Source organism: Suricata suricatta, chromosome 3, assembly GCF_006229205.1.
Source record: "Suricata suricatta isolate VVHF042 chromosome 3, meerkat_22Aug2017_6uvM2_HiC, whole genome shotgun sequence".
Taxonomy (NCBI): domain Eukaryota; kingdom Metazoa; phylum Chordata; class Mammalia; order Carnivora; family Herpestidae; genus Suricata; species Suricata suricatta.
Genome location: NC_043702.1, coordinates 133,314,507 through 133,330,459, shown reverse-complemented (window position 1 = coordinate 133,330,459; position 15,953 = coordinate 133,314,507). Strand labels below are relative to the sequence as shown.

Below are 15,953 nucleotides of genomic sequence, written 5' to 3'. Positions count from 1 at the left end.
GCCGAATCAAATCTCCTAATGAGCCAGGAGGAGGGGGGCTGTCTTGCTGGGTGTGATGTGATGTGATAAATGCAGAGAGCAAGAAAGCTACGGGGCAGGTCACACATCTAAATTCCACCCCCTTTCTCCCAATTTCTATTGTGCTTCACTACCAAGCCAAACCACACAGCCCTGAAATTACCCCCTCTGCCACATCTCAGCTGTCCTCTGGCTCTATGAAGGCACTTCTCCCCCAGTCTGTCTACTCCCACCCCCCACCACCAAACACACCACTCCTGACTTCTTAATGAGAAATTTCCACCTCTTCTGCCTCCTCAAAACATGTATATTTCCAATTTTGCTGGCTTTTCCTACAGTGGAAATTCACCTCTCTCCCTCATCCATCACCTAGCAACTTCCCCCTACTTGCATTTGCTATGGAGTGAGACTTTTCCCTTTGTTCTGCCCAATCTGCACATTATCCCTAGTTTTCTGTCTTCTGCATTTTTTCCTTCCAAACCACCTTACCCCCATGGACCTCCCCACTGTCTGGTGCAGGTCCAGAAGGAGGACTCCCTCCCTCTTCCTGTTTGCCCTAGTACAGCAGCTCCCTGGGTATGGCCCCCAGACCAGCAGCGTCAGCATCACCTGGGAATGTGCTAGAAATGCAAATTCCCAGGCCCAACCCCAAGACCTACTGGAATCAGAAATCCAGGGGATGGAGACCAGCCTCCTTCCCAGGTGATTCTGATGCATGCTAAAGTTTGCAAACTACTACCCCGGGACAAAGCTTACCTTCTCCCCATTCCACTCTAGTCTCTAAGGCTGAGCCTCCTGTTCCCACTCAGGAGCTAGCTCCAAAAGTACCGAACCTTCGCTGCAGAAGGCAGCATTTGCTAGAGGCGGCAGAAATCTCTATGGAAGGTCATGGCTTTATAATAAAAATATTAGATTCCATTTGTTTAACCTTTTATAATGCAGAAAGCACGTTCATTTATTGTTTTTCAACAACCTGATTCCATAGTCAGAGAGAGTATTTTTCTCCCCAAGTTACAGATGAGAAAATTGAGGCTAGAAAAGGTAGCATGCCTTTTTCAAAGTGACACAACACATCAGGGGCAACTCAAGGACCAGACTCGTTTTCTTAAAACTCTTACTTTAGAGCTTTTCCTACTACGTCATGCCAGCGTCGAATTCCTGGCAGCTCTATTGGTGCATAACCCATATACTCCCAATGACACAAGTCTGCCGCAAGCACACATTACCTAACGATAGGATGAAATAAAAAGTCTAATGCTGCCTCCACAGTGACTCATTGTCTGCCTCTGAAAATGTCCACAGTGTGCCTCTGTTAGGTAAAGGGAACTTCGTGTTATAAAATGAGACGCAAAAGAAATGTTTTCCATTTCTCAAAACCCCTGTCTTGAACCCTGATGCTAGCTGGGGCTTTGAATTTAAGCATAGGAGTGCCTGGGTGGCTCAGTTGGTTGAGCGTCGGACTCCTGGTTTCGGCTTAGGTCATGATCTCAAGGCACTATGGGTTCAAACCCTGCATCACACTCTATGCTGACGCCAAGATTGGGATTCTCTCTCCCTCTCTCTCTCTCCCTTTCTATCTGTCTCTCTCTCTCTCTCTCTGCCCCTTCCCTGCTCTAACACACAAACTGTCTCTCACAAAGTAAATAAATTTTTTTAAAAACCTTAGAATTTAAGCACACAGAGAATCCTTTGCTTCTGGATATTTTCTTGATACATTGCAACGGTAAGAAACAGGTTCACAGATAAACCTTGTATAAAGCCCATTGATAAGCACTTCCCTAATCCAAGATAAGTTTATTCCATAAGGTGGATCCTCCCTGATTCCATGCATACAGCCATGTTTAACAGGCACTCAGTATGTGCCAGACACTGTGCTAAACATTGTACTGCTGTTGTCTTATTTAACTTTCACAACAAACTTACAAGGCTGACATTTTTATCGTCCCCATTTTACAGATGGAGAAACAGAGACAAGTCATTCAAACATGGCAGAGCTGGTGCCTGATACCAAACTTCCTGTTTCCAACACTTGCTGTGTCCCTTGCTTTTAACACAAAGGTAGTATCATCATGGGACTCCCCTTCTGGTGCTAAAATGGTGAGCTAAAGGCCTCCTTCAAGTCCCATGCTGCCCTGTCTGGTCTCCAGGATTTAAAGACACTGACAAGTTAGGGCAGGGGTACAGATGGGCCCAAGTGTCAAGTGGGGTCTGACCAATATAAACTCGGCATCAGAATCTTCAATTAGCCATTGGGGGAATGATATAGTCCTAGGAAGTCAATTAGCCAACCCAAATGTTTAAGGAAAGACAGGATCATTAATAAAATTTTAAGGAAGAGCAGGAATATAGAGGAGAGGGAGAGTGTGTGGACATGCATCTAGCATGAGTAAAAAGAAAAAGTTAGGGGCACTGGGTGGCTCGATCCATTAAGCGTCTGACTCTTGATCTTGGCTCAAGTAGTGATCTCATAGGTTGTGGGTTAGAGCCCTGCATCAGGCTCTGCACTGAACACGTAGATCCTGCTTGGGATTCTCTCTCTTCCTCTGCCCCTCTCCCATGTATTCTTTCTCCATCTCTCTCTCTCAAAGTAAATAAATAGACTGAAAAAAAAAGAAAAAATTAAAACTAGTCCAAACTTTTTTTTTACCCAAATAGTCCTAATCCTCAGAGTATAACCACACAGTACCCTAGTTTGAGAAGCACAGACCTAGTACAGGGTCCCTCACAGGGGAGGACTCTAACTTCATCTTTCTTCCTATAGAGGCAGGTGCACAGGGAATTCCAGCAGGGGTGAGGAACTCAGCAGAGAGGAGGGGGCCCGCACCCAGGCATGGCCTCTCCTGAAGGAGAGAGATAGAGAAGGGAAAGCAGCTGGAGTAAGTGACAAAAGCACTCACCTACTTGGACTCTGTGTCCCTGGGCTTAGAGCCCTGGCCCAGGAATAATACAGAGCCCTGGATTCTTTTCTGGTCACTGCTCCTGAGTTGCTGGCTGAAGACTCGGCACAGCACATCTCCGCTGGCTGTGACATAGGATTTTTCCCAGGAAAATAGGCATCACAAGCTCTGCTCTGGCTTCTCACTCTGCCCTGCACCTCTCAGCTCTTCTCTGTCTCCATTTGTTCTTCCTGGGAAACCCAACCTCTGGCATCCGTGCTTCAGTCCTGCCTCTTTTCCAGAGGATAGCTAGACAATTCCATCCCCCTCAGACTCTGCAGATGCAACTGTGTCGGGAACAACCTCCTCTCCCTCCAAATCCTCCCTTCCTGCTGGGCTCCCCAGGCTTGCTCATGACGGTGCTCTGTCCTAGCCCCAGGGCACGGAGTATAGGTATTTCTGGCTTATTTTTCTCTGTTGCCCCATTGAATTGATTTTTAAAACTTCTCATTACATTTCTGAACTGCTTCTCAACTTTATCCCCTTCATTCATTGACGCTGCCATTCAGAGGTCATTGGGCACCCAGCTTGGTGCATGCCTTCACCCCCTCCTAAGTAGCTGATCTTCCTGCCCCCATTTCATTGTCTCCCCTCATCCCCCATAAACCTCCTGGAGCACTACACTACTACCAGAGTTACCCACTGAACAGGTACCATAAAGCGAATCATCTGTATAGTCACTTCTGATGGGCATCATTTTCTCCTACCTGACATCCTAATAATCTGGCCCTGTTTACCTATCCAGTCTTGTATCGTACTGTGCAAACACATGCCTGTCCCTCTACGGCCTCCTCTGCCCAGAATGTCCCCCCACCCCTTAGATCTACCTCTTAACTCCCAGTTCCTTCTCTCAACCCAATACCTCCAAAATAAAAATTCTCCTTCCAAAGCTTTTTCAGAACGCCCTCAGTCAGAAAAGGAATCCCTCCATCCCAACACCACCACATTGCCCTGTGACTCTCTGACAGTCCACATCACAGTCTATAGTTTATCCTCATGATTTATGTTTTCTGATCCTCCCAAATGACTACGTGTTCCACAAAGACAGACTCTCTGACTTACTCCCCTTGCTATCAATTCTCATTGCCTCATATGAAGCAGGTGTTTAATAAATGTCAGCTGAATCTGATTTTGAGCTTATAAAAAAAATCTGAAAAATCACAAGGATTCCTTATGGCACAAACACTTTGGGCTTCCACAGTCTCAGGGTCATGACTGAAGTCAGCCTAATGCTAATGACGCTCAGGGGCAGCAGCATGGGTATTTTCGAACTATTGTTCCCAACAGCCCGGTCAGGAATTAATCAAGAGCAAAAGGAGCACCTGGCATTGTCACACAGGCCACAAAAATGTAATTAAATTGAAGATAAAGGGAATTACTGTCTGCAATATAATATTTTTAAAAGCCATATAAGTAGAGGAGGAGGTTTATTGCCAAATGCCCCCTGTGTGTTTATTTAATCAACAAACCACCTAAGACAGTGCCACATTAAAAGCTTTTAATAAAACAGTCATTCAGGTATTAGATTTGAATTCTGGTCAGCAAGCTAAAGCTCTTCCACAAATCTTTTAAAAGCAGTTTCCACTTTGTAGCTTCCTAGTAATAGCAGAAACATGAATCAACATATGCTGCATTGATTTGGGGTTTCCATGGAGACTGGAAGGACACAGGGAAGGGAAGGACAGAAGGAGGCCACTCGGCCCAAAATTCTACTTAAAAAAAAAAATGTCTCGATTTCATCCCTCTGAGTATTAGCAGCCTCATTTCCTGCTCATCAGTTCTAGCATCCAGATATTTAATTTGTAATAACTCTGCTCAGCTTCTCACAAGGAATATCAGAGGGGATGTGGAAAGAAGTCAGAAGTCAAAGGTGTGGGCCCATGAGGTTTGCACAGAGACCCGAAAGAACACAGGATCTGGAATGAGAAGAAAGGGCCTCTTGTCCTAAATCTGCGTTAACTAGCTCCATGACACTAACTACCCTAACTAACTATGTGATCACTAATATCACGAAGATAGAGGGAATTAGTCTGCAATATAGTATTTTTTAAAAGCCACGTTAGTAGAGGAGGAGGTTTATTGCCAAATGCCCATGTGTTTATTTAATCAACAGAGCTTTGAATTTTGATCTCCTCTCCCATAAAACACAAATAAACTGTCCCGTCTATTTTTCAGAATGTTTATAAGAAAGAAATGAAAAAGGATGTGGGAAGGAAAATACCTTGTAAATTCTAGTCCGCTGTATACCCTACACAGATGGTCCCCGGCTTCTGGTCCCACCTGTGATTGTTCCCCTTATGCCTGTCTGACTTTGCCATGGTGAGAGAGGGGAGCGCAGAAAGTGGAGACCAGACTTTGTGTTTTGCATTCTGCTCTTTTTCCCAGACCGGTGGTACGTGACAGGACACTCTCCCGTGGTCCTGTGCAGTGAGTGACAGCCATGAGACTACGAGAGTCAACCATTGATGTCCTTACAACCCACCTGTATGCTTACAACCATCCTGCATTTCACTTTCAGTGCAGTACTCAATGAATTACATGAGGTGTTCAACACTTTATTATAAAATGGGCTTTGTGTTGGATGATTTTGCCCAACTGTAGCTAATGTAAGCATTCTGAGCATGTTTACGGTAGCCTAGGCTAAGCTATGATGTTTGGTAGGTTAGCTGTATCAAATGCATTTTTGACTTAGGATATTTTCAACTTATGATCAGTGTATCAGGACACAACCCCATCGTTAAGTTGAGGAAAAATTGGTGATATTCTGAGCTTCTCTTCTGTCAGCAAGTAAGTATGTATGTATTTTAAAAAATCACTGATTTCGTGGGGAATAGACTGACTTGGAAAAAAGAAAAGTGGGTTGGACAGGGCTGAGTTTCAATCCCCACTCTGTTATTTTCCAGATACGTATATGGGCACGTTACTCTCCCTAAGTCATTTCCATCACAGGTAGAATGAAGATAACAGTACCAAAGCCTGCAGGCTTTTTCGTGGTATGAATTAACTGAGCAGTTCATGCAATGCTTGGCAAATGAGTGTTTAGTGTAAGTCACTATCATTAGCCATCGAGGAGATGGCTTGTCATCTGTAAAATGGGAATTAGGATTCCCACTACTTCCCTGCTTCACTCAGGGGATTACTTGGATGACATCTGCTCAAGTATTTGATAAACTATTCAGGAAAATGCCCTAAATAAATACTATGTTGTTATTAAAAGATACATGTGTACTACCTGCTCAGCGAGGTGACGGAAAAATGTACGAAAAACATCTGTGAGGCTTTCCCAGCGCCCTGGTGGAGAGGAGCTTACATGTGTCTCTGGTACCTTTTTCATTCTCCTTTGTTCCTCTTGAGCCGTCATGCATCTCCTTACCCACTCACTGCAGCCTTTTGTTTTTTCTATACTCTCTTCTTTATTCACTGTCATTATGCTTCTCCTTATAAGTGTATCTGGAAGGAATTTTAAAACTAAACTTCAGAGACGTTGGAGTCTAAACTGCAATTGTTCCTTAGGCCTCCTAAAATTAAATGGTACACCAACAAGGGCAAAAGGACACAAAATGAGGAGGTGTTATAGGAATTTTAGGTATTACAGGACTGTTCCTGCAACAATGGTCACCAGTGTTAGATATGTGTGTATGTATATACACATATGTTTAAAGACACACATCAACCAAATGCAATATGTGAAATTTATTTTGGACCCTGATTCAAATTTAAAACCATAAAAATATTGCAAGAAACTTAAGCACTGATTAGATATTGAGAATAATGTCATATCGAGGGTTTTTATCTTAAGCAACTTCTTATTTAGAGATACATACTGAAACGTTTAGAGTTGATATGTTATCTGGGAATTGCTTCAAAATCATCTAGGGTGGGGAGTGCAGGGTGTTGAAGCTGGGAGGTGATACACAGGTAGGTGTTCACTGTTCTATTCTCTTGTGTATATTTGAAACTGTGCATAAAAATGTTTTGAATAGTGTGACCACTCACAATATATGCTTCAGTAAAATGAGTTTATGAAGTGTAAACTATTAGTGCAAGGAAACTGAAATATTGAAAGGCAATTTGAATGGGAATTGATTTCTCGTAAGTTTTCTTTCCCATGGATAAATCCATTTTCAGAAAAACCTTTTATTTGACTTCTAGGGAGCAGGTGCCAAAATTCATAGAGGTTTAGAGTGGGTATGACTGTTAGCACCTACAGAAAGTAAACTTTACAGATTTTGCCCAAGGTCACATTTTGTAAGGCATGGCCAGAACTCCAGCCCAGAGCTCCTGGTGTGGAATCTCACCATATCCCCCTTCTTCCCACTGCTGAGCTGCCCAACTCCACATCCAGAATCCAGCCCAGTAAGTCAGCCTTGGATCAGGATACAAATGATGACCTGTTTGCTTACCTTCCCAACCCTTCTTCATTCCTATTGTAACCTCAGCCTCAAACAGTGAACTTGGCTCTTATAAATGTTTCCATTGGCCAGATGGCTTCTGAGAGGGCATCTTAAGGGTGGGAGTCCAATGTGTAGACAAAGAGAGGGCTCATGCAACACGCACAATCCTTCACACACCCCTACCCTGATCTCCTGTTTCACCAAGATCATCGAAGCCTCAGGTATGAAATATCTCAAGCCCTTTCCCTGTCTCATCCCTGCAAGTCTATCCACACTTATACACAACCTTCCTTCCTTCCCACCATTCATAGATGTGTCTACTCAAGGTAAATCCTTTCTCTTGTGGCTCTGAAACCCTCCTTTCCATCTGCCCTGCTTTATCAATCCTTTACCTTTCTCTTTCCATCTCCTATGTTGTTCTATATTTACAAATAAAAATACTCTTTCATTAAAAAAAAAAAAAACTCTCCCCTGCGGGTGGGAGCTTCCTTCGTTTGTCAGCAAAACCCCCTGAAAGAATTTCCTGTTTCCCCACTTCCTATCCCTTCCTCCATTTTTTACAATTTGGCTTCTATCCCTACCACTACCCGGAAAGAGCAACTTCCATATCGTAAGGTTCAGTGGTCAAGGGTCCTTGTCCTCATGGACCTCTTAGCTGCATTTGCCATGGTGCCCATTCAGTTCTGGCACCCCCACTCCCTCGACCTCCTTGGCCTTACTAAGACCCTCCTCACTGGCCTTCCCCTTGGTCTCCTTTGCTGGCTCCTCCTCTGCCCACTCCATAATGTTGACATCGTCCAGCCCTCTAACCTTGGTTTCAAGCTCTTTTCTCTTTAAGTGCTCCTTGGGCAATATCATCCTTGCCCGTAGCCCCAGCTACATTGGGCATACTGACCATTTCTGAATATTTTCCTCTAATTCTGGTCCCTCTTCCAATCCTATAGATTCTTTATAGCCCATGGGTTGCTGGACATACCTGTCAAATATTCCACAGACACAATATGTCTAAATATGTCAAAATAAAAATATGTCTAAAAATTCACCACATCATAGCCCCTTTACCCCCTGGCCCAGTTTATCCTCCACCCCACCCTCATCACCTTACACATTCATACAAATCTTCTTCCTCTGGAATTCCTGGTCTCAGTTTCTAACACCACCATCCACTGAATAACTCAAGCCAGCAATAGGGAAGTAATTAGATGCTACTCCCTTTTCTCTCACAACCAACTACTGAATCATACTGATTAAATGTCCTTCATCGTTTTCACATCTGTCCCCTCCCCTCTATCCTTACTGCTCTGCTCCATGTCCCATTTCATCATCTTTGGTTCTTGTCCTCGTTGTCTTTGGTGTCTGTGATCAGCCTCCCCCCTTAACATGAACTCCATTTTGTATCCATAGTCACCAGTTTAAATCACAAATATGAGTAAAATCACTTCTCCTCACAACCTATAAGCACCCTGGCCTGTGGATAAAGTTCAACATCCTAACACATGAGCTCCCTAAGAGCTGGGTCCCGCCTGCCTTGAGGGCTGTCCACCACTCTCCTGGTTTGTGCTCTAATGACCCCCTGTGGTTCACAATCTTGAGGACATACCACAGGCTCCACATCTCTGGGCCTCATTCATGCCTTCTCATCCTTCAAGCCATAATTCAGGTCCACTTCCTCCAAGCAGCATCCCCTGCACACCCAGATTCCATAAGTGCCCTAGTACTGTGTGCTCCCAGACATGCTTCTGTGCATCAGAACATGGCCCAATCAAGAGCCTGAAACTCTCATCTTCTAATCAGACTCTTAAGTTCATCAAGGGCAGGAAAGTGTATTCATTCACTCATTCGTTCATTCGTCCATTGATTCAACTAACATAGAGGCATCTCCTATGTGTCAAGCAGTGTACCAGGCATAGTACATTATCTGTGCACATTATGTAAATGAAAGCTATATTTTCCATTGCTACATCTCCAACACCACACACAGTGCCTGGCACCAAAAAGATGCTCAATAAATGTTTGTTGAACCAGCCAGCAGACAAGTGGGTGAGACCAAGTATAGAGCAGAATGCTGGCAGGGAGAGGTGGCTTAAAGTCATAGAAATGGCATAGGGTCCAGGGTCTGGTGACAAGGGTTCAAGTTCCAACTCTGCCCACTCATGGCTGGGTCATCTTGGCTGAAGACCTTGCTTTCTTATCTATGAAATCAGAATCACTAAGGCAATGCCAACCTCCTGTTTCATTGTAAGAATTCAGTGAGATATATAAGCAAACATGGATTGTACACTATTCAGTCCCATGAAAACATCAAGTCACATTGATGGCGTCAGTCATAGAAAGCAGAGGCCCAACACCAAGTTGGGTTGTGGGTGGAGACTGCAGAGGAAGGAGCAGCAGGCCAGAGAGACATAAGTGGCAGAACCTAGTTTTCAAAGCCCTGAGGCTATGATGTAAGCACAAGGGACTGCCATGACTGAAATGTGGCTCTCTCCTCCTATCTCACCATGTTAGGGCCCTGGCTATCAATCTCTTCCCCTCCTTAGGCAGTAACAAAAGCTTTACCATTTGCCATCAGGGTCTACAGCTGTGGGCAGAAGGCAGCTTCGGCCCTTTCCCCTCATCTGAATATAAAACAAGCTCTTTCTAATCCTCCATTTTCAATGTCGTCAGCCATTGGCTTTCACCAGCTCCATTCTGGCCAGCCACTTAGAATCGCGCAAAAAGGAAACTCCTCATAGCCGTCAGGTCAGACCAGGGATGAGCTCTGATGCAGCTACAGCATAGGAATCAGTAGAGAGGAGCCCTGGCTTCCTCCTGGGGCAGCTCTCCCGCTGGGATATGCTCCTACCTTCACAGAGCCCTCAGGGAAAGGAGGCAACGTGTTTTTGAGCCTGTGCCAGGTGCACATTAATGTCTGCCCTGGGGGCAGGAGGAGGCCCCAGGGCTGTGTGATGGCACTCTGAGGCACAAAGGTGTGAGCAGATTCTAACACTTTTCCTTGAGACACAAGGCCTGGTCGGAAGAGGCCCTCTTCCTTCTAGGACCTTTTGTTGAAAAATTCAGAAGCCTGTTGGAAATTCCAAACACAGCACACTAATAAAGGAACTGATGAGAAGGCTGAAGCTTCCTGGAGAGTGAAAAATACCCCAATCCCTGAGTCACAGATGGGGAGCAAAGGTGCATTTCTATCATCTCTGGAGGTGAGGTGTTTGGACAAAGAGGAAATTAAAAAAGCATGAAACAGAGAGCCTGGGATAGGATGAGCAGCACAGAAAGTCTAAGCCATGAAGTCATCACACAACAAAGCTTACATTTATGTGGCACAATTACAACCTACAAATTACTTTCACTTCTCTGGCTGAATTTGATCAGTTCTTAACCTCCTAGCCTCAAGGTGTTCTGGGAAGTTGAGAGGATTAAACAGCATCATTTAGGGAAAGTACCTAGCAAAGGTATCTGGCACATCTTGGTAACTGGGAGCTACTATTATTCCTTCTAGTTGATCTCACAAAAACCTTTGGAGGTAAGCTGGATGCTGGTTATTGTGCCCATTTTACAGACTACAAAAGCAAAGTTGCTCAGTGGCCCTGAGTGAAGGGCCCAGGGCAATTCCATTAACGGAATAGGGAAACTTGGACCCAGGACTGCCAGGGTTTTCCCTACTCTCCACATTTCAACAAGAATAGTTGTTACTACATACCCATCACTGAGATCCACATCTGAAGGGATTTTTTTTTAATGGAAATATGATGGGATTTGCTCCACCATTCATCCATGCTCTCCCTCAATCCCCTGGGAATACGTGGCATTTGTGAAATGGCTATCATAACTAAGGAACCATGATATTCAGGTCAGAGTTAACTGACCCATGAAAGAAAGACCTTGGCTTCAGAAGCTAACTTAATTCAACTAGACACATATTATGAGAAAGTTTTCAGATTCTTTGTGTATTAGGCACTGGGGGAAATTTTTTTTAAAAAAGTGACTAATGGAGCGGGTCCCCAGGGGTGGCTTAGCAATGCCCAGCCATGGTGGACTATAGGGCCCTCTACATACTCTAATAGCCCTGCCCACCCCAGTCCTATGGGCCTTCTCTAGGAAACCTGCTCTAAGGATTGAGCAGAGAGCAAATGGTTAACAAAAACTAGTTTATTCGATTGATTCAGTGCTCATGGGGCTATCACTCCCAAAATACTAACAGCCATCAATAGCTTAATACCACATTGCTTGTTTACAGCTCTGAGCTTTTCCCAAACACTTATATGATCTCAGGATCACAGCTATCTCATTCCCCCACTTTCCAGCACCTCCTCCTTCTTCCAAGAAAACCCTGAAGTTTTCCAAATCTTAGGAACAAATAACCCAAAAATAACCCACACTGCAGGATGTGGTAGGCTTTCCTTCTTAACTCATTAGTTTGAAAGGACCCCAAGATCAGAACTTAGAAGGACGTGAAAGCCAGGTTTTCAGGATGTGAGCGAAACAATGGGTTGACATTGAGTGGCTCTAACAGAGAAAGAGAAAAGCCCCTCTCATCCTCCACACCTCCTGAAAGTCACTACGGAGTCAGCCCTGAGAAGCACCCATTTAGCTGATGCCAGGGACTCGTCACCTCCTATAAGTGGCAACTATGCCCTCAATTCACTGCTTAGCAATTGGTGACCTGCCAAAAAAAAAAAAAAACCCACCTACACACCAAAAACCCAGCAGCTATGTATAGTGATGGATATTAACTACATTTATTGTGGTGATCACTTTGTAACACATACATAGATCAAATCATTGTGTTGTACACCTGAAAGTAATATAATGGTGCGTGTCAATTATATCCCAGTTAAAAAAATAAAGGCCTTGTCCCAGCAAGTCTATTTTTAAGAATATATGTTAGCAAACAATCCAGAATGTGAGCAAATTTTTAACTATAATGTTATTCCAGCAATGTATAATAAAACATTTTTTAATTAATAAAAAAAGAAATCAGTAACCTGCCGATAGATGTTAGCTAACTCAATGGTGGGAATCCTTTCACAATGTATCTGTGTATCAGGTCATCACATTGGTCACTTTAAACGTATCACAATTTTATTTGTTAATTACACCTCAATAAAACTGGGGGGAATATCACAACAGAAACAACCGGTGACACCCAACGTACTTTCATCTGTCTCCGACTCGTTGTGATTGTGAGTCCTGCACTGGAATGTGTCACCAGTGTTAGTCACTAGCAACATCGGAACCTGCAAGCGGACGGAACAAAACCGATGCTGTGGGCAGCCAGACTGCTGTGCGGGTGACCCACTCAAAACAGCAGCAGAAAAGACATGAATGGAGCGAAAAGAGACAGTGCCACAGTCCTGATATCAACCCCCACCCCCCTACCCCGAGAGAACTGAGCGAAGAAACAGCATCTCTTGGGACCAGAAAGCAGGTTTCAGGGGGTGTGGGGAGTTAAGACCTGGGAGGAAAAAAAAGAACAAAAAAGGACATTTGCAGCTTAGTGCCCACTAAGTGGGAAAAATGGGCGTATTCCTGCACTCTCAATCCAGGCAAGGGTGACAGGCTTGCCCAGCGGTGCAGAGCTCTGTGACATAATGAACGAGGACTAACAGGAGGGCAGTGCATTTTCTGCCCTGAGGTGCCCTGCCCTTCTCAGCAAGACTTAGGGCCAGGGTTGGCCAGTCCAGGGATCCAGCCAGGACCCGCTGGAGGGAGTTGCTCTCTCTTACCTGTCTGGCAGTGGGCAGTGCAGCCGGGAAGGTGGGGCTGGCCCTGGCCCCAGCTGGGCATGGCTCGGTGAGGCCCTGAGTGACAGAGTCAGCCACCTCCTGGTACATGGGAGAGGGTGGCGGAGGGACACGGTCCACCCCACCTCACCTCTGCGCCTCTAGCAGAGGTGCTGCAATGTGCCGCTCCTGCTCCCGCTCGCCTGCCCGAGCTTTGCATGAACCGGGAAAGAGCTAGCGGCAAGGGAAGGGGGCGGGGAGGCGGAGGGAGGGAGAGGGGCACTCTGACAGATGATGCGCACTGCCACGCAGAGTTGGGGGAGGACCGAAGACTGAAGCAGGGTGGCACTGCCTGTGTGGCTCTCCCGCTGACAGCTCGTCACTGAGGGGCCGGCTGCTCTGGAGAATTCAGGGAGAGGCAGAGAGCAGAGGGGGCGGCAGAGGGGGGGAGGGAGAGGGAGGAGATCCCCTCAGTTGCACAGAGAGGAAGGTGAAGTCGGGTAACTGGCATGGGGGAGCGAGGATGAGCTGCTTTGGCTCAAAGACAGACCAGGCTGAAAACATCACTTGATGAGGTGGTGTGGGGGGAAAGATGAAGCACTGCATTCCTGGCCTGGCATCAAGGTTGTCTCTATCTCCTGTGACCAACTGGCAAGGCCACTCTCCCTTAGGAATGTGGAATAGCTAGACACTTTAGACCAAGCACAGCTCCAACTTTCTCAAAGAGAAGGAAAAAATTGGCACGAAAGACTGTGATGCATGAAACGTTTGGTGTCATATGTCTCCCTACACTGTAGGGAAGTCTGAGTGCCCCTCTGCTATCTGCCCAATCTGTGACCAGGGGTAGCACCCATCCAGAGGGAATGAAGTGTGTCACATGATGCTTCTGTCTGTAAAGTTCCATTTGGATGGTCAGGAGCAAAATCGGAGGGGCAGCTTGGGCCAGTGCCTGGAGAAGCTTCTAAGCCTGAGGGGTAACCCACAGCATCTGATGCTAGAGTGTATTTGACCTGCCACCGACATGTGGCAGGTTCACTGCACAGGCCCCGGAGCTGACAGTCATTGGCTCTATTTACAACCACAGCAGAGGAAGAGGCTGACAGGAAGGAAAATAAACAAACAGTGGAAGCTGGAGAAGACCAAAGGAAGCTGCAGCTGGGGAACACTCAGCAAGCTCAGCTAATGAGGGGAAGAGAGATCTCAAATAACGGCCTTCTCTGCGGGGAGAGGACAGGATGCGGAGGGGATGGAGAACTGGCGGGCCGCAGATTTCCAGGGAATTGTCCATCCCTGGCGCAAGCCAGTGCTCTTCTTCAGGCCTGTCCCCAGAGTCCTGCCAAGCACTGCCCCAGATGACCCCTCAGAGACGGTGGATGCTCAGCATACCACCTCTGCAGATGGTCACAGTCACCATCTCATTGCTACATAAAACATCACACCAATTCAAGATCAGGTCAATTCAGCAAACCATCATCAGAGCATCCTGTGTATTGGGAGGATGCAAAGATGACTAAGACAGCCTAGTTACGTCTCACAGGATCCAGAAGAGAGAGAGATTTAAATGACTCCCATGCATGGATAAGTAAGATGATGATTCGATGCCACCTCAACACTGAGGGAGGGGACAGCCACCTGAGAAATCAGATATGTCCTTCCAGAGGAGGTCTTATCTGACCTGCACTTTGAAGGTGACCTATGGACTTTGACAAGTTTGAGTTTATTGGGGGAGAACTCAAGGCAGAGGGACAGCCTGGGCAAAGGCACAGTCTAAAGGTGCCTGGTGTATCTGGAGCAGAAAGTACAGCAGAATAGGAGGCCACCGTGGAGGATGTGATTTAAGGGGGACATTGTGACCAGATAGTAAAAAACTTAAAATAAAGAGTGTCATTCTTGGGATGCCTGGGTGGCTCAGTCGGTTAGGCCTCTGACTTTGGCTCAGGTCATGATCTCACATCCGTGGTTTTGAGCCCCACCTTAGGCTCTGTGCCGACAGCTCAGAGGTTGAAGTCTGCTTCAGATTCTGTGTCTCCCTCTCTCTCTGCCCCTCCCCCTCTCATGCTCTGTCTCTCTCTGTCTCAAAAATAAATAAAACATTAAAAAAAAAAAAGAGTGTCATTTTCATGATCAGACCTGTGCTTTGAGAAGACACATTTGAGTGATGAGGGACTGGGAGAGAGGAAATCAAATCAAGGTTATGTCATAAATCCCTAGGAGAGAGAATGAGAACCAAAATAAAACAATGCACCTGAGAGGAAAGAACAAAGTACAGAGATTTGGAAAGGTTGGATTGGCAGGGCTTGATCTGATGTGAGGGGTCGGGAGGAGTTTTAAGAACAGGGGAGGTTTGGAAGGAGTTGAGAATGGCCCTACAATCAGTTTGAAAACTGCCTTCGAAGGCTAGGGGACCTCAGTCCTACAACTGCTAGGGACTGAATTCAGCTAAAAACCCCCAAAAAGTAAGCAAATAGGTCCTTCCCTAGAGCCTCCAGAAAGGAATGCAGCCCTGTCAATACCTTGGTTTTATCCCAGTGAGACCGGTGTCAGACCTCCTACTTACAAGACCATTGGAAGGTAGTTTGTGATCATTTGTTATGACAGCAGCAGGAAATAATATACAGAGGCTGTCCTTGGTTGTACTTAGGACATTTCTTGTATAATGTAGACATACAGAAACAGTGAAGAACCAAAATCATAAATTAGATAACCTCTGCCTTTGGGGCATCTGGGTGGCTCAGTTGCTTAAGCATCTGGCTCTTGATTTCCGCTCAGATCATGGTTCATGGGTTCAAGCCTCGCATCAGGCTCTGTGCTGTCAGCTTGGGATTCTCCCTCTCTCTCTCTCTCTCTCTCTCTCTCTCTCTCTCCCTCTTTCTGCCCCTTCCCTTACG

At 45.7% G+C, this 15,953-nt stretch overlaps 1 protein-coding gene across 2 annotated transcripts in view; it reads right to left on the bottom strand.

Annotated features, from left to right (window-relative positions):
* RGS8 (regulator of G protein signaling 8) overlaps positions 1–13,261 on the bottom strand; it is a 42,351-nt gene extending 29,090 nt beyond the window's left edge. For both annotated transcript variants that reach the window (XM_029935243.1, XM_029935242.1), the window contains exon 1: positions 13,069–13,261. In XM_029935243.1, coding sequence (XP_029791103.1) covers positions 13,069–13,176 — 108 coding nt within the window. In that variant the 5' untranslated portion in view covers positions 13,177–13,261. The remainder of the gene's footprint in view (positions 1–13,068) is intronic.
* Positions 13,262–15,953: the final 2,692 nt, after the last annotated feature.